Source organism: Pristis pectinata, chromosome 31 (genome assembly GCF_009764475.1).
Source record: "Pristis pectinata isolate sPriPec2 chromosome 31, sPriPec2.1.pri, whole genome shotgun sequence".
In the NCBI taxonomy this organism is placed as follows: Eukaryota; Metazoa; Chordata; class Chondrichthyes; order Rhinopristiformes; family Pristidae; genus Pristis; species Pristis pectinata.
This window is the reverse complement of record NC_067435.1, coordinates 11,887,574-11,911,883: the sequence shown is the minus strand read 5'-3', so window position 1 is coordinate 11,911,883 and position 24,310 is coordinate 11,887,574. Positions and strand designations below refer to the sequence as shown.

Sequence of the window (24,310 nt, the reverse complement as noted above, 5' to 3'; positions counted from 1 at the left end):
ATAAAATTATGAGAGGTGTAGATAGCGTGAATGCACGCAGTCTTTTTCCTGGGAAAGGGGAAATTAAGATCTAGAGGGCATAGGTTTAAAGTGAGAGGGGCAAGATTTAAAAGGGACCTAAGGGACAATATCTTCACACAGAGAGTGGTGCGTATATGGAACAAGCTACCAGAGGAAGTGGTTGAGGCAGGTACAATAACAACACTTAAAAGACATTTGGACAGGTACATGGATAGGAAAGGCTATGGGCCAAAGGTGGGCAAGTGGGACTAGCTTAGACAAGCATCTTGGTCAGTGTGGATGAGTTGGGTTGAAGGCCTGTTTCTGTGCTGTACGACTCCATGACCTCACTGTTTGAGATGCTTCAGGCCATTGGGGTTGGTCCTCTGCGACCGGACATGTGTGGGGAGGCAATGGGTGGCGGTTCCAGATGATGGGACCAAGGATGGTGCGGTTCAGTTCCACTCATCACTGGTCACCTTTGGATGGGTATGGGTCTCACTGCAAAGTTGTGAGTGTGCAGAATAGATAAGATTTCTTTATTAGTCACATGTACATTGAAACACACAGTGAAATGCAACTTTTTGCGTAGAGTATTCTGGGGGCAGCCCGCAAGTGTCGCCACACTTCCGGTGCCAGTGCAGCACTCCCTCTGTAATGCATCCGGTGTCGGTATACAATCTTGAGTTCCACTCTCTGCAGTGGGAATTGAACCCACAACCTTCCAGTTCGAGGTGAGAGTGGGACCCACTGAATCACATGATGTATTGAAGGGGGAAGGAGGGTACACAGACATGAGAGAGAAGGGAATATGGGGAAATGGGTTGGCTGGTGGGAGTCAGGAGAGGCAAATGTAGCCTCTCTTGGGCAATATTAATCTAGGCAAAGACTAGTTGGGCTGAATGGCCTGTTTCTGGCTGTTCTATCTAAAAGCAACTTAAGTAGAGGCTGCACGGTGTCCATGGAGTGAACTTACTTGAGAGAAAGTGGGAGAATTGAGAAATGAAAATCTAAAATGTATAGAAGCTGGAAATCAGAAACGAAACAGAGAGCGGAGAAACAAAGGATTGCAGATGCTGGAATCTAGATGAAAAAACAACAAGATGCTGGAGGAACTCAGCAGGCCAGGCAGCATCCGTGGAGAAAAGCAGGCGGCCAATGTTTCGGGTCAGGACCTTTCTTCAGGACTGAAGATAGGAAAGGGGGAAGCCCGATATATAGGGAGGGAAAAGCAGAGCAGTGATAGGTGGACAAAAGAGGGGAGGCGGGGTGGGCACAGGGTGGTGATAGGTAGATGCAGGCAAGAGATAGTGATAGGCAGGTGCGGGGGAGGAGGGGAGACCAGATGGGTCAGAGGTATGGAGACAGGCAGCATGGGGGGAGAGGAGGAGAGGAGAAAAAAGATAGGTTAGGAAAGGGAAGAACAGGCATGGTGGTAGGGCGGGCGGGTGGGAGGGGTGTGAGGGATTTTTTTACTTAAGGTGGGAGAATTCAATGTTCATGCCATTAAGCAGTAAGGTCCCAAGATGGAAAATGAGGTGCTGTTCCTCCAGTTTGCGCTTGGAATTCTCCTGGCAGTGGAGGAGGCCGAGGACTGTCCTATCAGTGATAGTGTGGGAGGGGGAGTTGAAGTGACTGGCAATGGGGAGATGCAGGTCGCAGTTACAGACAGAGCGCAGGTGTTCTGCGGAATGGTCACCTCGTCTGCGTTTGGTCTCGCCAATGTAGAGGAGGCCACACTTGGAGCACCGAATGCAGTAGATGATATTAGGGGAGGTGCAGGTAAATCTCGATCTCACCTGGAAGGACTGCTTGGGTCCCTGGATGGAGGTGAGGGAGGTGGGGTGGGGGCAGGTGTTGTACTTATGGCGAGGGCAGTGGAAAGTCGAAACAGAGAATGCTGGAAACACTCAACAGGTCAGGCAGCATCTGCGGGGAGAGAAACAGGGTTAATGTCCTGAACTGGCGAAGTAGAATGGGAAAATCGCCTCAGGGATTTCTGTTTCAAATTTCCAGCTTTTCATGATTTTCATTCATTGTTGTGGGAAATGCCGCAGCAATTCGGGCACAGGGAGTCCTCGCAAACTGCAACGTGACAATGACCAGATCATCTGCTCTTTTGTGATTGATTACGAGACACTTATTTGTCACAGGGAGAACTTCCTTCTTCTTGAAAGTTATGCCAAAAGATTCATCCGATAGAGCAAAGGGTTGCCCCCTCCCTCAGCTCAAACAGAAAACGCTGGCAGAACTCAACAGGTCCAAAACGTTGACTGTTTCTCCGTCCACAGGCGCTGCCTGCAGAGTATCGCCGGCGTTTTCCGTTTCTGTGTCCTGCAACAGTGGGCGACTCTTCAAGAGCACCCCATTGGTTCCAAAGGGCTTCGGGCACCGTGACAGGCGCAACAGAAATGTAAAGTCGGTCTTGTGTCCCTTGGGAAGGAAGCAGGGGGAAGCTGGAACACAAAGTCAACACAGAGTGATGAAACATCTTTGAATGGAATGGCAGAATCTGGGTCAACAGAGTGTCCACTCTTAAAGAGTTAATAATCCAATGTGGGGTTTGAATCGGTTCCTTCATACTTTTTAACCAAACTGATGGCTATGTTTAAATCCAATTCTGCCCCAAATCTGCTGGATCTTTTTTTTCCAATGGGGGAGGTGGGGGAATGAAGATAGTCAAGATTTTTTTTAATATAAAATTTGGGGTTTGGCTTCTCATTGGGCAGGAGGAATCACGTGGCCAGCGTTGCTGCTGAAGGCTGTTGGTTGATGTATAAATCTGATCAGATGTATCTTCCATTGCTTGCTCGTTACCAGTAGCTCCGACGTTAGCGCGTTAGATTGCATTACATCTGATTAACATCAGTAGAAGAGGGGGGAGAGAGAGAGAGATAGAGGGGGGGGAGGCAAAATGTGCGCTGGTGCAGCCCCTAGTACAACCAGATGAGAGGCATGTGTAAACGGTGGACGTTTTCTTGGGATGCCGTGTGGATTTTACTGTGGGATGCTATTTCATTGAAGGTGCAGATGATGCATCGGCGACCGGGAGAATAGACAGGGGGGAAAAATCTGCAGATGCAGGAAGAAAAAAACGATCGAGAAAATAACAGACCTGATTTTGATTTCTGACTGAGAAATTTATATCTGGGAAGAAATTCTGCAAATGAGCAAATTATCTGCAGGACAATGCAAAGCTGAATATATATCTAACAGTGTGGGAGAAAAATAGTCGGAAGTGATAGCAAAGGGCCAGCATTGGTACAGACGGGATGTAATGTGGAATTGCGGTCGCTTGCTGCTCAACGGTGATATCTGGCATCTGTTTTTAGAATGGCGAGGTTTGGCGACGAGGTACCCGCCAGGTATGGCACTGGTCAGGGAAGCTCTGGACGAGGAGGCAGTCGTCAGGGCGGACCCCCAGGAGCGCCCCAGAGGATGTACAAGCAATCTATGGCTCAGAGAGCCCGGACAATGGCTCTCTACAACCCCATTCCCGTCCGTCAAAATTGCTTCACAGTTAACAGATCCCTCTTTCTCTTCAGTGAAGACAACTTTGTAAGAAAATATGCCAAAAAGATCACAGAATGGCCATATCCTTTTCATTTCTCTCTCGATGTGTATTAATGTATAAGTATTGACGACAGCAATTCTCTCGATCGAAAAAAGAAACCTACACAATGTTAATGTGGTACCGAGGAACGGTGCTGTCAGTTACACTTGTTATAATGAGTACCGTGTTAGTTTCACTGGTTATAACCGTAATATTATTTAGTCACCAGTCATAAATAATAACTATTTTAGCTTCACTGGTTATAATTGTAACAGAATGTCCGTCACTAATTATAATGATCATCCTAATTTCCTGGTTATAATGAAAACTGTCAGTTTTACTGGTCATAATGGTTGCATGATGTCTGTTACACTGGTTATATTGAGAACCATATCAATTTCTCTGGTTAATATGGTAATCATGTCAGTTTCCTGGTTATAATGGTAACAGTGTCAATTTCACTGGTCATATAGGCTGCATGATGTCAGTTACCCTGGCTATATTGAGAACCATGTCAATTTCTCTGGTTGTAATGGTGACCATGTCAATTACAGGTTACCATGATTACATAATGTCAGTTTTCTAGTCATGGCAGTTCCACTAGTGATAATGTCTTTTTCAAAGGTTATGATGGTAATCACGTCAGTTTCACTGGTTATACAGGTAGAATAATATTCATTTCACTGTCAGTATGGTGTCATAATGTCAGCTTCGCAAGTTATAATGGTGGCATAATGTTGGTTTCACTGGTGGAATGATAGGACTTGCTGTGATTATCCCTCTATGTGTATAATGTGCCAGTGCAGTCAAAGGACTAATGGCAACAATAAGGCAAAATAAATCCCCCCAAAATTAAGCTGGGCTTAAAGATTCCCCACACAGTGATGCAGCCAACTTCACATCCAGGAAATATATACACAGCCATCTGCAAATACCTATAATTGTTGTTAATGCACCAGGCCAATTGCAGCCATTCCTTTAGAATAAATTACAGGGGCCTTTTATTTAGCATGTTATTGCAGACTTTTTTTGTAGTGCTTCCGAGCTGGTTAATTGCCTGATGGGAGCAGGATGCATTAACTGGTGCTGCTGACGTGAGGTTGTGTCTATTTTAGGGAACCGTTCAGTAGGTTGGTGTGATGAATAGGATTTTTTTTTCATTCTCGTGTTTGCACGATCACCTGCTCTCTGTGGGCTCGTGATTGTACAGATAAGATGCACGGATGGATTAGAATCTAAGCCATTACAAGATCCTAACCTCAACCCCTGCAGCTTTATTTTTAAATTCCCATTCACCTGGGAATAGAATGGAAGAAAAATAAATGTGCCTCTGTGTTTCTAAATTTGTCAATAGGGTCTTTAGTAAGTGGGTAAGTTAAATTGCATCTTTATTAATTGGAGGCCATATTCTTCACTATAGTTCAGCAGTCTGCTGTTCTTGCTTTGATGTTGAACACAATCTTTGATCCCAGGGCTTTTGTTGATGGGATACCCCTGTAAAATTTAGGGCTGGGACGAGGAAAGATGTTGGTGGTGAACCTTTGGCCCTCTCTACCCCAGAGGCTGTGGATCCTCATATTCAAGGCTGTGAATCCTGGATTTATGGGCAATAAGGGAATCAGAGGATTGGGAATTGGGTGGGAATGTGGATGATCTTAATGAACAATGGAGAAGCTCAGTGGACTGAGTATTCCACTCCTCGTTCTAAACTTACAAAGGGGTTTGCTGCCTACCTCTCTCTCATTGGGAATATCATATTTTTTGAATGTCAAAGGGCAGAAGGATTATGGATCCATGTGTAGCAGGAACCGGTACCAACTTTCGAGTGACTGGTGAGGACTTGCAGCTGGCACCTTGGTTAACCCGAGCTATTGCCACAGTTAGTGCCACGAATTGTCAGAAGCAAGCATTCCCTGGGCAGTTATATCACAGGTGGGAGAGCCTGGTTCCCCGAGCCCAGCCTAACCAGGTCTGACCATCTGCACTGGGTTTGGGTCAGGGTACATTCTGATAAAACATCTCAATTCGGGTTGGATTGTCCAGGCCGGTAGTTTATCCGGGTCATAATGACTGGCTAAATTTTACCTCCTGTGTCTGTTACGGATCAGCATTTTCTAGGTTCATATTTGTCATTAGGTATGAAAAGAATTATAAGTCTTCGGGCTTAGGTTGGGTTTGGATTGACCATGGTCTGGTCAGGTTTCAATTTTATGCTCAAACAGATCTTTAACACCTTCTGTCCCAAGCATATGTTGTAAGCCCTAACCTGGGATGCTGGCCTTTATCTCCCGAGGACTAAAGTACATGTTATTGCTCCGGGTACTTAAAACCCTGGTGAGACCTCACCTGGATGCTGGGAGCAGTTCTAGGTATAACACCTGAGAAAGAATGTCTTGACGTTGGAGAGAGAGCAGTGTACATTGACCAGAATGATACCAAGGGATAACTTTTGTAGAGATTGCTAAAAGTGACGTCCTATTCCCTGAAATTTTGAAGGGTGATTTGGTGGAGGTTTCCAAGGGATTAAGGGGAACTAAGGAGGCAGAAGCTGTTTCCATTGATTGGGGAGTCTGGGAAAAGGGAGCAGGGCTAGTTGGAACCAGGACCTTCTGGGATGTAGTTGGGAAACACCTCTACACACGTGGGGGCAGAGGTTTAGAATTTTCTTCCAAAAATGTAAAATAATGTGCCAATTGTTAGTTTGAAATCTGGGACTGGTGGACTTCAGTAATCCAAAAGTATTGGGCAAAGGCAGGTTCATGGAGTTAGGTCAGAGATCAGCCATAATGTCATTAATTAGTAGAAAAAACTCAAGGGGTTGAATGAACTTCTCCTGTTCTTCTGTTCCCTGGAGCTATTGGCACAACAGTTTTCCCATACTAATTTCCCCCGAAGTTAGTCCAAGGTCCTGGAACTAGATAGTGACCTGACAAACTAATTTGGACTTTTACCATCAATGAACAAAAGAGATTGTCATCCCGAGTCTAAACCCAATTCCCAGTTGTCTATTCCACTAGATTTGGAAATTCCCTGTCCTCTGGACAATGTCTTTGCCTCCTCCACCTCACTGCTATTCCTTGTTTCCTTCCCACCGATGTTCCATGTCGATTTCTTTCAGTGGCTGGATTTCTCCCGTGTTCTCGCTTTATCCACCCCTTGTTTTCTATGCTTCAGAGAAATGACTATTTACAACACCTCAACCATCTCCTTTCAAATCCCTGCCCAGCCTCTTTGACTTCCTCCAACCACATGTTCCAGTGTTCATGGGTCTACCTTGTGTTCCTTGTTCCACCACTGGCTGTGCTATCCATCCAGATCGTCAAGTGTCTGTCCTCTGCATTTCCTTCATCCTCTTGACTGTATTTTTCTACATCTCCCTCTACAAATACTCCAGACTGTTCCTGTCTGAATGTGCTTGCCTCTGTTCCTATTTCAAGGACACTTCTCTCCTGCTGAATATCCCTTTCCTATTCACTGGCCTGTAAAATCTTCGGAGACTTTGTATGGAGTGGGTGCTATAGAAATTAAGTGATTCATTTTCAATTGTGCATTGGCACCAGCTTAACAGCAGTGATCTCAGATTGTATGCAATCAGTATGGACACAGTCCCAGTGATTAGACAATGACTAATAAATAAATCTCCATGCATTATATTCAAAGCAGTATTATTTTTACAATTCTGTTGCACAGTTGCATACAGAGTATAATATGAATGGTATTCTGCTTCACGTTGCTGTGTATCAGTAGGACATAAAGAAGATTTGCATTTCTATGGTGTACTATGTGCCTCCTTTCAGAACATCTCAAAGCGCGTGAAGTGGAGCCACTGTTGTAATGCAGGGAACATGGCAGCCAATGTATGCCCTACAAGATCTCTCAAACAAGGATGTGATTGGACTGGAGAGGAGGAAAGACTGGATAGGCTGGTTTTGGTTTCCTTGGAGCAGAGGAGGCTGAGGGGGGGATCTGACAGAGGTGTACAAAATTATGAGGGAGATAGATGGGGTAGATAGTAGGAAACCTTTCCCCAAAGCAGAGGTGTCTAACACTGGAGGGCTTGGATGAGGGTAAAAGGTAAGAGGTTTAGAGAGGCTATGAGGAAGAACTTTTTGGAATGTGGAATGCACTGTGGATGCTGAGGCAGGTGCTCTCATGACACTTAAGAGGTATCTGGACAAGCACCTGAATAGAAGGCCTTGGACCAAGTGCTGATAAATGGGATTAGTGTGGATAGGTACCTGATGGTCAGCATGGGCACGATGGGCCGAAGGATCTGCCTCTATTTTGTGTGACTGACTGTAATGCGATAAGAAGGCACAGGATCATCTGAGGTCTTATCAAACTGTGGAGCAGGCTTGAGAGGACATCTGGCCTCGTTTTACTTACATTTCTTGTGTTCTAATTGGTCAGGCAGCCTCATTTTTCAGTGATGTTGAATGAAGGACAGACACTGACCTCAAGACACTGCGGAGAAGCCTGCTCTGTTTTGAAGTAGGATAGTGGGGTTAGGACAGTACCTGTGACATTGGATCACTCCGTGTTGCACGGGGTGTGCCAGCCCAGGATTTTGTGCTTTGTCTCTGGTGTGGGACTTGAACCGACATCCTCCTGACTTGGAGCTAACAAATCAGGAATGTGCAAGAGAATATATAAATTATTCAACAGGCAGAATTTCAGTCTGTTCCTAAAAGACCTTTCTCTTAAATATTGTGAACCCTTTTGGAGAACTTATTTATGGCGAGTTAGTGTAATATTTGATAAGGGGCAGTACAGGAAGCAGATGGTGGCTAGGTCTCAGAATGCATGTTCTCAACACTCCCTAATACTGACTGGTTGCTGGGCAATTGAATCATCCAGCAGATTGTGCCCAGGTCAGAGCTTGGCACAACTACTGGTCTGCCAGCCTATCAGGTGCTGTTGAATCTGTGCCCACTGGTGACAACCCCATGGATGTACTCACTCAAAGACAACTGCGCGGCCAAGCTGCTGTGGGGATATGCGAGTGGGTTCTTCAGTCACTTCTAACTATCTGGTGGCTGTCTCCCTGATCTTACTATTTCAGCTGTAGGGTTAAATTGCAGAATATGAGGTTGCTGTCCTTTGACCGAACAAGGCTGAGGGGAAGTTGCACAGAGGTGAACTGATCTTGTCCAGGGTTAACTAGGGTAGGCAGAGGGAAGCTGGCCCCATCTGCGGATGGTTTTGGGGACCAGAGAACACATTTAAAAATCTTGGATGAAAGATTGGGAGGTGAGGAAAAATTTCTTTACTCACGATGATGATATAGAACATGTTGTCTGTGGGAGGAATCATTCTGAGATTAAGGGGGAACTGGATAGGCACGAAGGAGAGTAATTTGCACATTGTGGTTGAGTGAATGGATTTGTCTGCAAGGAACCAGCATGGACTCGAACAGCCTCCTTCCTGGCCATGAGAATGTTACATCTCCATCCTTGTTCCCCATCATCTTCACCTCCCTCTCACTGTTTATCTGCATCACATGCCAGTCTCAACCTCTGGAGACTGCATCTGGTGCAATCCAGATTCTTCCCTGTCAATTTACTTTTTAGACATAGAAATTGACCTTTCCTAACTTAAGGCCCACAGATTCATTTCTCTCTGCCCTCCACTGGCTCCCTGCTCTCTGCCCTCCACTGGCTCCCTGCTCTCTGCCCTGCACTGGCTCCCTGCTCTCTGCCCTCCACTGGCTCCCTGCTCTCTGCCCTCCACTGGCTCACGATTTCAAAAGTCTTGACCTCTTCTCCAGATCTCCACAGAACCATGGTCAAGCCTGCCTCTGCGATCATCCCCTCTCCACATCACAAACCATCCAACACTGGCCTGGTGTCCATCACAATCCACCTTCAGCTTGACGCCTTTCTATGGGTACAGAAGCACAGAGGTTATGTTACCAGACCAGTAATCCAGTGGTCTAGATTGTTGAACTAGACACATCAATACCAATCCTATCAAGGCTGCTGAATTTAAATTAAATTACTGGAATATATCTGGTACAAAGATGGTCCCAACAATGGCAGCTGTAGAATAACTGGGTTGTCATTAAATCCCATCTGGTTCAGCAATGGTCTTCAGGCAAGGAAATCTGACCTGGTCTGGTCTGTGTGCCACTCCAGAACTCACAGTATGGGGATCGACTGCCCTCTGAGGTGGCCCAGCAAGTCCCTCAGTTGTTTCAAAACTGCCCTACTCAGTGGGAGTAGACTGCAAAGTCTGCTGTGGCTTAAGAGGACTGGTTACTACCAGCTTCTCGAGGGCATTTGGGGATGGAGATGATGTGTAGCCTTGGCACCACGTTAGCGTGAAATTCCTCGTCGGGTGGAAATAATTGCACCACAGCTACTTGTGAGACAATGACAGTAACCTGGACTATTTTGATTCCTAAGATCCATCACTGTGAGTGAAAGGGGAAGTCTGCTGTTGGTTAATCCATCAGCCTTGCCCTCTAAATGCTGAGCTGTTGGCTGTTTCATCTACTGTAGAAAATGGCTCCTGGTTGATAGCTTGACCAACACTCTACCCTGTGTTGGTCTGAGACATTTGAACCGGATGGTCTGCGGTTTTGATCCTTGGTTTTTGTCGTTAGTGGGCTACTCGTCCGTGATCTTCCCCAGAATCTCACTCCCCAGCCATACCGGAGAGGTTGAATCTCCAATAGATAGCAGGGCAGCCACTAATGTTCCTTCTGCCTCGGGCCTATTCTCCTGTATCACCGAGGTGCCTCACACCTTCAGGGACCCATGTTGGATCCTGACCTCGATGCCCTTAGTGTGGAGTTTATATGTTCTCCCTGTGAATGTGTGTTGGTGGGGTGGGTTCTGCCCTTCTCCCTCCTCCCTTCTCCACCCCCCCCACTTCCCCCTCCACCCAAACACATGCTGGTGGGTTAATTGCCCCTGGTGTAGGTAAGTGGCAAAAGGAATCAAAAGATGATGGAAATTTGAGAGAGATAAGTTGCCAGGGTGCAGGGAAATAAGAAGGGAGAATAGGACTGATGGGATTGCTCTACTGGGAGCTGGTACAGACCTGATGGGCTGAGTGGTTGCAGTCTGAGTTGTAGTAAGATCCAATTCAGTATAACTTTCTGATATTTTATAGCCTTGCTCTTGAATGTCACTTGACCTCAGTCGTACTTCCAGGCAGGTGCCTAATGATCTGTCGAATTAAAATGAAGTTAATGGTAGTGTGAGAGAGAACGTGTTGCAGGTTACAGTGGGAGCCCGTCCATGAGGAAATATCGGAGAAGGTAGGGGGTTTGTTAGAGGAGGAGGCAGCTGGTGAGACGATGAAATGAGAGACTGGTAGGTGTTGGTGTACTGGGGGCTGTGGCTTACATCACATGGCAGATACATCAGGACGTATGAGACAGGAATCTGTCACTGGCTGCACTACCCTGATCTGCCATTTAATCAGGTTGTGACTGATGCAGTTTGTAACGTCAACTCCACATTCCTTCAACCCGCCTTGTCCTTTAACCCCGTGCTTATCCATAATCTGTCTCGCTCTGCCTTAAAAATATTCAAACATCACTGCTTTCACCACCTATTGAGGAAGACAGTTCCAAAGACCCGTGACCCTCTAAGAGGAAAGATTTTGCTTCATCTGTCTTAAATGGATTGTTAAACAGTGACCTGTAGTTCAAGAATTTTACCATAAGAGGAAACGTCTTCTCCGCATCCAATCTGTCAAAAGCTCTCAGGATTTTATAAATTTAAATGCACAGCATATTTGGGAAGGCAAGTAGTACATTGGCCTTTACTCTAAGGGAGTTGGATTTCAAAAGTCTTCAAGTTGTACTACATAAAAACAGGCCTTTCGGCCCATCATGTCCATGCCAAGTTTTATCCCCATCTACGCCAATCCTATTTGCCTGCGTTAGGACCATATCCTTCTATGCCTTGCCTACTTAAGAGTCTGTCTGAATGCCTCTTAAACATAGTGATTGTACCTGATTTCACCACCTCCTCTGGCAGCGAGTTCGATATCAACCACTTACTTCTTACAAAAAAAATCTTACCACTCAGATCCCCTTCTAATTTCCATCTCCATCTCCGTCCTTAAACCTGTGCTCCCTTGCTTTTGATGCCCCTATCATGGGAGAAAGATATTGACTACCTACCTGATCTGTGCCCCTCAGAATTGTACGCACCTCTAACAGGTCACCCCTCGGCCTCCTTCGCTCCAGGGAAAACAAGCCCAGCCTCTCCAATCTCTCCCCATAACTAAAGTCCTCCAATCCAGGCAGCATCCTGGTGAATCTCCTCTGCACTCTCACCAGCGCAATCTCATCCTTCCTACAGTGTGGCGACCAGAACTACACACGGTACTCCAGCTGTGGCCTGACTGATGTTTGTGTAAAGCTGCAACATAACTTTCTGACTCTTATATTCTATGCTCCGACCTATGAAGGCAAGCATGCCATATGCCTACTTCATCACCTTGTCGATCTGCGTTGCCACTTTCAGGGAACTATGGACTTGAACCACAAAGTCCCTCTGTTCATCAACATTCCTTAGTCCCCCACTATTTACTGTATATGTCCAACCCTTTCTTGACATCCCAAAATACATCACCTTGCACTGAAAGTCATACAGGGCTTTGGCAAGATCACACTTGGAGCACAATATCAAAATTATGGCTGACCTTTTGCTTCAGTGCCACTTTCAAGCACCATTGCCATATCACTTAATTCCTTTAATGCGCAAGAACCTATCGACTGCTGTTTTAAATGAACACAGCAACTGATCTCCACAGCCCTCTGGGTCAGAGAATTCCAAACGTTCACCATGCTGTGAATGAAGGGATTTCTGTCTTCGACGGCCTAACCCTTATTCCCAAACTGTGCCCCTGGTCCCAGATTCTCAGTCAGAGGAGACATCTTCCACGTAGTTTGCCTGTCAAACCCTTTGTATGTTTTGATGAGATTACCTTTCATTCTTCTAGCGGATCTCACCCTGTAAGTCTTCAATGCACTCCTCCTATGGCCAGTACATCCTTCCCTAGGTCAGGAGACCAGGACTGAGTGATCCCATTAGAAGATAAGGCTCTGAGAGAGACTGACAAAGTAGCTGCTTTCCAAGAGCCAGGGGGCATAGCCTGGACTGGGATAAGGAGAAAATCCTTCACTCAGAGGATTGGGGTGAATGCACCCAGCCTTTATTCCCAGGGTTGGGGAATCAAGAACTACAAGGCATAGATGTAAGATGAGAGGGGAAAAATTTAATCAGAACTTGAGGGATAAGGGATGAGGGGCCAACTTTTTCACACAGAGGGTGGCATGTATGTGGAACGAGCTGCCAGAGGAAGTGGTTGAGACAGGTACAATAACAACTTTTAAAAGACAGTCAGACAGGAATGTGGGTAGGAAAGGTTCAGAAGGTTACCGGACAAATGCTGGTAAATGGGGCTAGTTTGGATGGGGCACCTTGGTCGGCATGGACCAGTTGGGCTGAAGGGCCTGCTTCTGTGCTATATGACTCTATTGCCTGCCCGAGCATCTGTGGTTACTTGGTAGATGCGCAGTCCAGGACTGAGACCGGCAGATTTTTGGGCCCAAGACATTAGGCAGGAGAGTGGGCCTGCGGTTCAGGATCAGCCATGATCTTCCTGAATAGCAGAGCAGGCACTAGGGGCCAAATGGCCTCTTCCTGCTGCAATGAACAGGAAGTACAGAGAAGGAAAACCATGCACTCCATTGGATAGCACCCTGGCATTCACAGGGTTAATGATATACAGTGCAGAAAATCAAATGGAAAGGAGACAAAAACTTGATTAAGTTCCCTTTTTTTTCTTAAAAAATCCTAGTGATGCAGAATCTGTGGATGCAGTCCTGTAGGCTTAGACAAATCTTTTCTCCTAATTGAAATTAGTTTGTCTAAATTATGTCTCCACTGTACTCAGCAAAAAAACAGCCAGTCACAATGTTAACTTTCCTTTCCCTAATGACAGAATTTATCTTCATGGAATAATCCAATTTATAAAAAAAAAACACCATGTTGGCAGCAGTGCCTCAGATTGAAGCCAGCCTTGGCAATGGCAACCCAACAGCTGGTGAAATATTCAGTGAGAGCTTAACCAGTTCTTTCTGTTTAGTTTGATGCATTTTGGAAGAAGCAAGTGATTTTAGCGACACACAAAGCACTGGAGAAACTCAGCGGGTCAGGCAGCATCTAAGGAGAGAAGTGGGCAGTCCAGCTGAAGGGTCTCGACCCGAAACGTTGACTGTCCATTTCCCTCCATAGATGCTGCCTGACCCGCTGAGTTCCTCCCAGAGCTTTGCGTGTTGCTCCAGATACCAGCATCTTCAGTCTCTTGTGTGTCCAAGTGATTTTAGCTTCTGTTTAGTGCCTTGATTTTTTTCCATGCTGGGTTTATTGCTGATTTGGTCCAAATGATGCAATTTATTTCCTTCAACACACAGAACGCTGGAGGAACTCAGTGGGTCAGTCTGCGTCTGTGGAGGGAGATGGACAGTCGACGTTTCAGGTCGAGACCCTTCATTTGGGTTTTGGGACTGATGAAGGGTTTTGACCTGAAATGTTGACTGTCCATTTCCCTTCATAGATGCTGCCTGACCTGCTGAGTTCCTCCAGTGCTCTGTGTGTTGCTTCAGACTACAGCATCTGCAGTCTCTTGTGTCCCCAATTTATTTTCTTGCTGGCTCTTATGTCTATTATTGCTCCTGTCTCTTTCACACCATGCCTTCCATTGTTTCAATTGATCAACTCTTTGGTGAGTTGGAAGAGGGAGGGTGTTCAGATCAGTTGCTTCCCAGACCTGTGTAGGTCCTAGTGTTGAATGGTCCATTGTGAAACAGGAGCATTTGGTTAACAACATTTAAAAGACACTTGGACAGGTATATGGATAGGAAAAGTTTTAGAGGGGACATGAGCCAAATGTGGGCAAGTAGGACCAGCTTAGATGGGAATCTTGGTCGGCAAGGACCAGTTGGGCTGAAGGGCCTGTTTCCGTGCTGTATGACTCTCTGACCCTGTTATGTTATTCAATAAGATCATGGCTGATACTGATTCAATCTCTGCATCCTCTGATTCTCCTGGATTCTGTAACTACATTGTTTTTGACCTTGTTTATACTTAGCAAATGAGCATACACAGCCCTGGGGCAGGCAGCTCCAAAGGTTCACAATGTTGAAGACATTTCTCTTCTTTTCATCTCATTATTGCAAAATGTATAAAAATGGGGAAGTTTTATATGCCAGACTTTGATGAGACTACATTTGGAGATTTGCATACAGTTTTGGTCTCCTTATTTAAAGAAGTTGATTAACTTGTGTTGGAGGCAGTGCAGAGAAGGTAATTAGGAAAGTTGTGCTATGAGGAAAGATTAGACAGATTAGCCTGCATGCCACAGAGACTGGAAGAGTGAGCAGTATAACAAATAAGAACTCGAGGATGCTTGACGGGGTAAAGGCTGAGAGGGCATGTCCTCTGGTGGGCAATCTGTAACTAGCAGAGGGTTAGGGTAAAGGGTTGTCAAGTTCAGATGGAGATGAGGAGGGATTTCTTCTCTCAGACGATTCTCACAGGGTGGTGAACAAGGTATTTGGCACATCGTCAGTCAGGTCATTGAGTACAGGAGATGGAACGTTATGTTGCAGTTGTACGAGACGCTGGTGAGGCCACATTTGGAATGTTGTGTTCCATTCTGGTCACCCTGCTGTAGGAAAGATGCCATGAAGCTGGAAAGAGTGCAGAGGAGATTTACGAGGATGTTGCCGGGACTCGAGGGACTGTTATGGAGAGAGGTTGAGCAGGTTGGGACTTCTTTCATTGGAGCGTAGGAGAATGAGGGGTGATCTTACAGAGGTGTATAAAATCATGAGGGGCATTGAAAGGGTGAATGCGCACAGTCTTCTTCCCAGAGTTGGGGAATCAAGAACTAGAGGGCATAGGTTTAAGGTGAGAGGAGAGAGGTTTAACAAGAACCTGAGGGGCAACTTTTTCACCCAGAGGGTGGTCTGTATATGGAATGAGCTGCCAGAGGAAGTGGTTGAGGCAGGTACATTAACAACATTTAAAAGGTCCTTGGACAGGTACACGGATAGGAAAGGTTTAGAGGGATATGGGCCAAACTAGGGCAAGTGGGACTAGCTTAGATGGGAATCTTGGTCGGGATGGACGAGTTGGGCTGAAGGGCCTGTTTCCATGCTGTATGACTCTATGATTGTGAATACTGAAATTCTCTCCCCTAGAGAGCTCTGAAGCCTGTGTCATTAAGTTTATACAAGGCTAGAATTGGTAGACTTTTAGAATTTAGGGAAATCGAGTGTTGTTGATTGTGGCCAATGATCAGATTGACCATGATATTGTACTGTGGGGCAGGATCGAGGGGCTGAACGACCTGCTCAAGCTTCTATTTCCTATGCCCAGTTAGCCATCCGGAGACTCTGCCCCCTGGTTGTGGTCTCTCCATCCTGAGGACATGGCCTCTGGGAGTATTCTCTGTCCAACTCATTTGGAATTTAATCGGTTTCAATGAAACCAGTGGACCTTGGGAGAAAGTGCTAAACTTGAAGGAAGGCTAATTACGACAGCATGAGGCAGGATCTGGGGAGAGTAGATTGGGAGTGGCCAAGTTCACATCTGATGTGGGAGTTGTTCAAAGGACAGCTGCTCAGAATTCAGGACCAACAAGATGACGAGATGTTGTAGATTTAGTCAAAAAGATAAAAGAACCTTATGTAAGGTTTAGGAAGCTGAAATCGGACAGGGCACGAGAAATATAACGGAAGCAGGAAAGAACAAACAGGGAATCGGGAGGGCTAAAAGGCCACAAAATGTCCTTGGAGAGTTGTTGTTGTTGTTGTTGTTGTTGTGGCTATCCCTCAAGGTTGAGGATGATGGTCTTCGTTCCGTTGATCAGAAGTAGCCCACAGAGCGAAGACGCCAGTGCGTGTATTTGTTTAACGTGTACTTGATGTTGCACTGCAAAAACCACACGATACTTCACAAATCAACCAACTGATTCCAATGGCGTGGAAACCACGACGATTGGAGCTGATGGATTTGTTGCAGCCTTCATCCGCCTTCACAGCCGTTGAGTTCGAAGTAACTTTGTCCGCCTGTTCCACCGTTGAGGTCTTGCTTGGATTGTTCTTTGTCAGGGACCTCACCATCAACCTTACTGCCATGGGTGACCCTACCAGGAGCATAGCTCCAGACGGCACTGCTCTCGGGATCTCAGAACCACACAAGCTTCTCCACCACGACAAGGTGACAATCCGCGGAGAAGCCTTGGAGAGTAGGATTAGGGGGAATCCCAAGGCATTTTATGCATACACTTAAAACGAGAGGGTAGCTGGGGAGAGGGTAGGACCACTCAAGGACAAAGAAGGGAATTTATCCCTGGAGCCAGAGGGAGATGGGATTAGTTGAGATCGGCATCATGGTCGGCACAGACATGATGGGCTGAAGGGCCTGTTCCCACTCTGTACTGTTCTATGTTCAATGTGTACAGGCCCCTTTTACTCGCTGACTCCTCATGGAGCTGCCCCATTGGTCCATTAATATACTGCTGAAGTGCACTGCAACATAACATCCACACCACTGGGGGAGCTGTGCTTTCCCTCCCTGCCCAGTTATTTAATGTTTCCTCCTTCCCGTCACCCTCAGAGTGTCTCACTCACCCTGGAAAGGATGGGGGTTGGAGAAAGATGAGCGAGACACTCCTTTGCTCAGCATCCATCCATCTGTGACGACTGAATGGGAATCATGCGACAATTGTATTTCCGCGGCGCTTTGGACGCAGTAAGCCAGAATAAAAGAGTGGGGGTAGGGGGAGGAGCACGAGCTGGCAGGTGAGAGGTGGATCCAGGTGAAGGGGAGGTAGGTAGGTGGGGGAGGGAGGGTGGGAATGATGTGAGAAGTCGGGAGGTGATAGGTGGAAGAGGCAAAGGGCTGAACGGGGTGGAATCTGATAGGAGAGGACAGTGGACCATGGAATAAAGGGGTGGGGAACCAAGGGAGGAAAGTGTGGCTGATGGGCAGGTTGTGAGGCCAGGGGAGGGGAAAGAGAAGGGGTAATGAGGCCAGAGGGATGAGGGGAAAAAGAAGGGGTAATGGGCGAGGGAAAATGAGGGGAGTGGTTATTTGTGGTGCTTCATTGTGAACTTGTGACACTGCCCTGCCCAACCTGGGGTGAAATAGGTACCAAGAACCGGTATGTGCAAAGCTCTCAGTACCTGTGAGTTACTCAGGCCGCTGGTGGGCAAGATGCTTTTGAAAGTCGGAAGTTATGAAGAGGAAGGGATTTATAATGTTCCCCTCAGTGACGGAAGGCTCTCTTATTTCCAAGACCAACTCAGCGGTCCTGTCGCCTCAGCAGGCTGTGGGTTCAAGCCCCACTTCAGAGTTGGCAAGGCCCCAGTGGTGGAGCAGGTAGTGCAGCTGCCTCACAGCTCCAGCGATCCGGGTTCGATCCCAACCTCGTGCGTGGAGTTCGCACGTTCTTCCTGTGACATTGTGGGTTTCCCCTGGGTGCTCAATGCACCCCTGCATCCACAAAATAAATAATAAAGTGGCTGGGACAAGTGGGCGCAGAACGTGGATATTGATAAAGCAGTGGGGGTGGTTTGGGAAAAGTTACAAGGGTCAGGTGGAATGGGATCCCATGGATTTCTAGCCCATTATAGTTTTATATATTTACCACTGGGAACACTTTGCAACACTAATGTGTTCACTCTTGTCATATAAATGATGTGGGTTGATCATGTTGATAGTTTTCTTCAAGGATTCTGTCAGTGGGGGAGTCCTTTAACTTACCAGTGACTGTTCCAACACCAGGTGAAGTTCAGCGCAGTCAGTCTCACTGTTAACGCTTGGAAACACTCAGCAGGTCAGGCCACATCTGGGGGAAGAGACACCGAGCCGTCGTTTCAGCTCGAAGCCCCTTCGTCGGAACTGGAAGAAGCTGGTTAAGCTGCAAGGAGGATAAGATACCTTTAGTAGTCACATGTACATCAAAACACATGGTGAAATGCATCTTTTTGCGTCGAGTGTTCTGGGAGCAGCCCGCAAGTGTCACCATGCTTCTGGCGCCAACATAGCATGCCCACAACTTCCTAACCCGTTCGTCTTTGGAATGTGGGAGGAAACCGGAGCACCCGGAGGAAACCCACGCAATCATGGGGAGAACATACAAACTCCTTACAGACAGCAGCCGGATTTGAACCCGGGTTGCTGGTGCTGTAATAGCGTTACGCTAACTGCTACACTACCGCGCCTGCCCTTAAAGGGCGATGTTTCTCCCTCCTTATGGAGGGGATGAAGACCCCCTCGTCGGAATGTTCTGACGAAGGGTCTCGGACCTGAAATGATAACTCTCCATAGATGCTGCCTGACCTGCTGAATGTTTCCAGCATTTTATAGAGTTAAACAGCACGGAAACAGGTCCTTCGGCCCAGCTCATCAATACCGACCAAGATGCCCATTTTAGCTAGTCCCATTTGCCTGCGTTTGGCCTATCCATGTACCTGTCCAAATGTCTTTTAAATCTTGTTATTGTACCTGCCTTGACCACTTCGTCTGGCAGCTCGTTCCACATACACACTACCCTCTGCGTGTGAAGAAGTTTCCCCTGAGGGTCCTTTCAAATCAATCCCCTCTCACCTTAAACCTCATGCCCTCTAGTTTTGATTCCCTTTCCCTGGGAAAAAGACCGTGTGCATCCAACCTGTCTACGCCCCTCATGATTTTATCCACCACCATCGGGTCACCCGTCAGTTTCCTACACTTCAAAGAATAAAGTCCTAGCCTGCCCAACCTCTCCCTATAACTCAGGCCCTCAAGTTAGATGGGCAGCTGACGATATGTGTTTGAACTAGTGTTTGAGGTGCTCTGGGTATTGAGGTGATGATGCAAAGCTTTGAAGCACCCCCCCCCCCCCACCCCGCCCCCAATTGTAACAAGGCCCCAAAAATAGTTTGCTGTGACACTTGAATGTTTTTTGTATATCAGTGATCCACAACTACACTTTACTCTCCTTAATTAACACTTTTTCCATTCGGGGTTGCAAGTAAGTGGCAAGAACAGGTTTTATTTTTCGTCAACTGATTTAGGATGGAGAAGAAACTGAGAGCAAAGTGTTAGGAAGGTGCACTTGCATTTCTGTAGCACCTATCACATCCCTTCCCAGAGCACTTGACAGCTAATGAGGTCCAAACATTTTTGTATAGTAGGAAACAGTACAGCTAATTTAGGCACAGCAAGCTCCAAATAGTTGTGTGATAATGAGCAGATGATTTGTTTTAATGAAACATAACACCATCTACTTTAATGTCAGTTGAGTTTATTGTCAGATGCACAAGTACATGTGTGCACAGGTGCAATGAAAAACTTACTTGCAGCAGCATCACAGGCTCATAGCATCAGATAAACAGCATTCACAAGAAAAACATAAATTAAACATGAATTATGCACAATTTTTACAAGAAAGTACACAATTAGAACAGAAGAAACAAGGTCCATTTTAGTGCAAAGTGGTCATAGTGTTGCTAAACTGTTGTGATTCGTGTTGTGTGTTGAGGGATAAATGTTGACCTCGGGGCACTTGGAAGAAGTCCCTTGCCATTTAAAGTTGTGCTGTGGGACCTTTCACATTAACCAGAGAGAGCAAAGAGGGAATTGGTTTATTGTCTCGCCTGAAAGAAATTTTCTCCAGCAGCACTGTGCACCCTTGGTACCTGGGAGCGTCAGCTTGGAATGTGTTCGTCGGTCAGGTGTGAGAATTGAATGCAGAATCTTCGTGCTCAGGGTTAAGAGTGGTGCCCTTGGAGAGTTTGGGAACACAAGAGACTGCAGATGCCGGGAACCTGGACCAACAGACAGTCGGCTGGAGCAAGTCAGTGGGTTGAACAGCATCTGTTGGGGGGAGGGGAAGGAATTGTCGACGTTTTGGGTCGAAACCCTGCATCAGGACTGAGAATGGAGAGGGGGGGGGGGCGAATGGCCTGTGTAGAGAGGAGAGGGGGAGGGGTGAAGTGGGAGCCCGAGGTGATTGGTGGACTGAGGACAGGTGAAGGATGATGGGCAGGTCGAGCCAGGTAGGGAAGGGGGAGGGGTGGAGTTGAGAGAAACAGGTGGGTGATAGATAGAGGTAGAGGAAAAAAAGGAGAAGCATCTTCCTATCTGCCTGTCCTCTTTTATCACTCCATTTGCCTCCCTTTTTCCTCTGCCTCCATCTAGATAAGATTTTTTTATTAGTCACATGTACATCAAAACACACAGTGAAATGCATCTTTTTACGTAGAGTGTTCTGGGGGCAGCCCGCAAGTGTCGCCACGATTCCGGCGCCAACATAGCACGCCCACAACTTCCTAACCCGTACGTCTTTGGAATGTGGGAGGAAACCCACGGGGAGGATGTACAAACTCCTCACAGACAGTGGCTGGAATTGAACCTGGGCCGCTGGCACTGTAATAGCGTTACGCTAACTGCTACACTACCATGCCTCTGCCTCCCAACTCCACCCCCCTCACCACCCCCCCCCCCCAACCTGGCTCGATGTGTCTGTCATCATTCACCCCTCCTCTATCCACCAATCACCTCAGGCCTCTGTCTCAGCCCTCCCTCTCTCCTCTCTACACTGACCATCACCGCCCCCTCCATTCTCAGTCCCGATGCGGGGTTCCGACCCGAAACGTTGACCGTTCCTTCCCCCCACCCCCACCCCTGCAGAAGCTGCTCGATCCGCTGGGCTCCTTCAGCAGATTGTTTGTTGTTCCGTCAGAGAGTTTACCCGGGAGGGTCACCGTCAATATTGCTGTGAATCTGGAGTGGCCTGCTCTGTGTTTATGGTACTACGTGTAGTGAAGTTCAGTGTCCAGCCTGTGCTGAGTGACACTGTTTGCTGGGGTAACATTTAGCTTCTTTTGCCCTGGGAGGAGACCTGTGCAAGTTTGGTTTTCTGCTCTTTGTCATCACTGACTTGGGAATGTCTGGGTGTGGCAAACAAATCTGCAGGGACTGGAGCATGAAGATCTGGACTGGCACCAGGGTCAAACTTTTGCAACAATGTTCAACTGTGATCCTGTCCGCCCTCTGGTGCACAGAATCCCATAGGCAGTCTTTGCACGAAGAGCTCCCTCCAGTGCCTTGGGGCCCACATTTATCCCTCAGTTAACATTTGAGGAAACAGATTATCCTGTCATCATCGCCTTGCTGTTTGTGGGATCTTGCTGTGCCCATATTGACTTGAGAGCTTTGGGATGTCCTGAAAGGGGTGCTATGGAAATGCAAGTCCTTTCTTTTCAGACTAATGAAGGAGTTTCCATGGCCACATACGTCTTGTGATGCTTCACACACAAAATGCTGGAGGAACTCAGCGGGTCAGGCAGCATCTATTGGAGGGAAATTAAAAGTTGACGTTTCGGGCCGAGACCCTTCATCAGGACTGGAAAGGAAGCGGGCAGAGGCCAGAATAAAAGAGTGGGGGGAGGGGGAGGAGCACGAGCTGGCAGGTGAGAGGTGGATCCGGGTGAGGGGGAGGTAGGTAGGTAGGTAGGTGGGGGAGGGAGGGTGGGAATGATTTGAGAAGCTGGGAGGTGATAGGTAGAAGAGGCAGAGGGCTGAACAAGATGGAATCTGATAGGAGAGGACAGTGGACCATGGACTAAAGGGCAGGAGGTGGGGAACCAGAGGGAGGAAGGTGTGGGTGATGGGCAGGTCGTGAGGGTGGGGGAGGGGAAAGAGAAGGGGAAACGGGGGAGGGAAAATGGGGGGAGCTGTTCCTTGTGGTGCTTCATTGTGAACTTGTGACACTGCCCTGCCCAACCTGGTGTTAAATGGGTACCAAGAACCGGTATGTGCAAAGCTCTCAGTACCTGTGAGTTACTCAGGCTGCTGGTGGGCAAGATGCTTTTGAAAGTCGGAAGTTGTGAAGAGGGAGGGATTTATAATGTTCCCCTCAGTGACGGAAGGCTCTCTTATTTCCAAGACCAACTCAGCGGTCCTGTCGCCTCAGCAGGCTGCGGGTTCAAGCCGCTCTTCAGAGTTGGCAAGGCCCCGGTGGTGGAGCAGGTAGTGCAGCTGCCTCACAGCTCCAGTGACCCAGGTTCGATGGGTAAATGGGTACCAAGAACCGGTATGTGCAAAGCTCTCAGTACGTGTGGGACTGTACCACAGTAGGAGTCGGTAGCTTCAGGAGAGGAAAGAGGCAGGGGGAAGGGGGAGGTGATGACTGACGACCGGAAAACTGCGGCCTTGGGTACTCAAAGCTTAATCAACGGTGTCCGAAGTGTCTCTGTCCGCACAGAAATGGGTATTTATACTTTCAGGACCAGCTTTACTACCTGTATATTGTTAACAACTATTAAAAATATGCTTTTGTGCTTATCTCTGACATAAATAGGTGTTTCTTCTACAGTGTAAATTAGTGGGTAATCTGTTCAAACAAGGATGGGGGAAAAGTCCAGGAATGTTGCTGCGGTGGAGTATTGTGTAACTTGCCAGCTCTCTAATGCTACAAAGGCTGAGTGGCTGTAATTGGAGACATTGTTAAATCAGAGGCTGCTTAGCTCCTCCTCAAGGTTATAATAAGCAGGAAAAGGCTGTCTCTCGATTTAAAGAGAGACGGAAAAGATACTGAGAGTGGTTGACAGGGAAGATGCTCAGTGGCCGTCTCCTGAGGCAGGAGAGTCTAGTATGAGGGTCACAGTCGCAAGGTGAGGGATCGACCATTTGCAGCTGATGAGAAGAATGGCTCATTGAGAGTATTGTGAACCTTTGGAGTCCTCTATCCCAGAGGATACTGGGTCATTGTGAATATTCAAGGCTAAGGTTGATAAGATTTGGGGATGTGGGGATCCAGTGGGAATGGTCTAGAGGATCTGCCATGGTCTTAATGAATGAGGGAGCAGGCATGAGTGGGTGAATGGCCTCCTGCTGCCCCAGTGAATGCAAAATAAGTAAACTTACAACCAAAGTTGAGCTGGCGTTGTAGTGCCAAACTACCAATTCCTTCTGAAAGGTTCATTTAAGAAAAGCATCTGCTGTTCACCATGATCTCGTGAAATGGGAGTACAGGTTCAAGGGGCCGAGTGGTCTGCTCCTGTCCTAACTCATAAGTTCTCAGGCTGATAGGAAACCAACTCCTGCAGTAGCCTTTCTGTTCCGTCATCTCCTCTTCCACCCCTTGCATTCCTATAGTGCCTTTAACAGCATCTCAGAGTGCCTTACAGCCTATTCTTGCTCCTATTTCTTATGTTCTTACTGTTGCAGGGTAGTTACTGTTGTAATGTAGGAAAACCAGCGGCCAATTTGTGCACAGCAAGCTCCCACAAGCAACAACACAACAGAGATCAGATTATCTGTTGTAGTGGTTCTATTGGCCTTCAAAGCAGTGTCATGGCACCTTTTGGGTCCACCTGAGAAAGCAGATGGGACTTCAGTGGCACCTTCAACAGGGAGGCACACCCTCAGTCGAGGGTTGGAGAGATTTTTCCATTTAAGTGTCTGGAGGGAGATTGGATCCCATAAGCTTGTGTCTCAGAGACAAGTGTACATTCCGTGGTGATGGAATATTTAATGTACCTCTGCCTATTCATGAAATTGTTGAGTGGTACATGCCTCAGTCATAGAGTAACACAGTATGGAAACAGGCCCTTCGGCCCAACTTGTCCGTGCCATACAAGTTGCCTGTCTAAGCTAGCCCCATTTGCCCATGTTTGGCCCATATCCCTCTAAACTTTTCCTATCCATGCATCTGTACAAATGTCTTTTAAAA

General features: G+C 47.1%; 1 protein-coding gene across 4 annotated transcripts in view; it reads left to right on the top strand.

The window, feature by feature from the left end:
- LOC127585070 (voltage-dependent P/Q-type calcium channel subunit alpha-1A-like) overlaps positions 1-24,310 on the top strand; it is a 486,564-nt gene that overhangs the window by 63,459 nt on the left and 398,795 nt on the right. For all 4 annotated transcript variants that reach the window (XM_052042225.1, XM_052042224.1, XM_052042223.1 and 1 more), the window contains exon 4: positions 3,333-3,593. In XM_052042225.1, the coding sequence (XP_051898185.1) occupies positions 3,333-3,593 (261 nt within the window). The remainder of the gene's footprint in view (positions 1-3,332; positions 3,594-24,310) is intronic.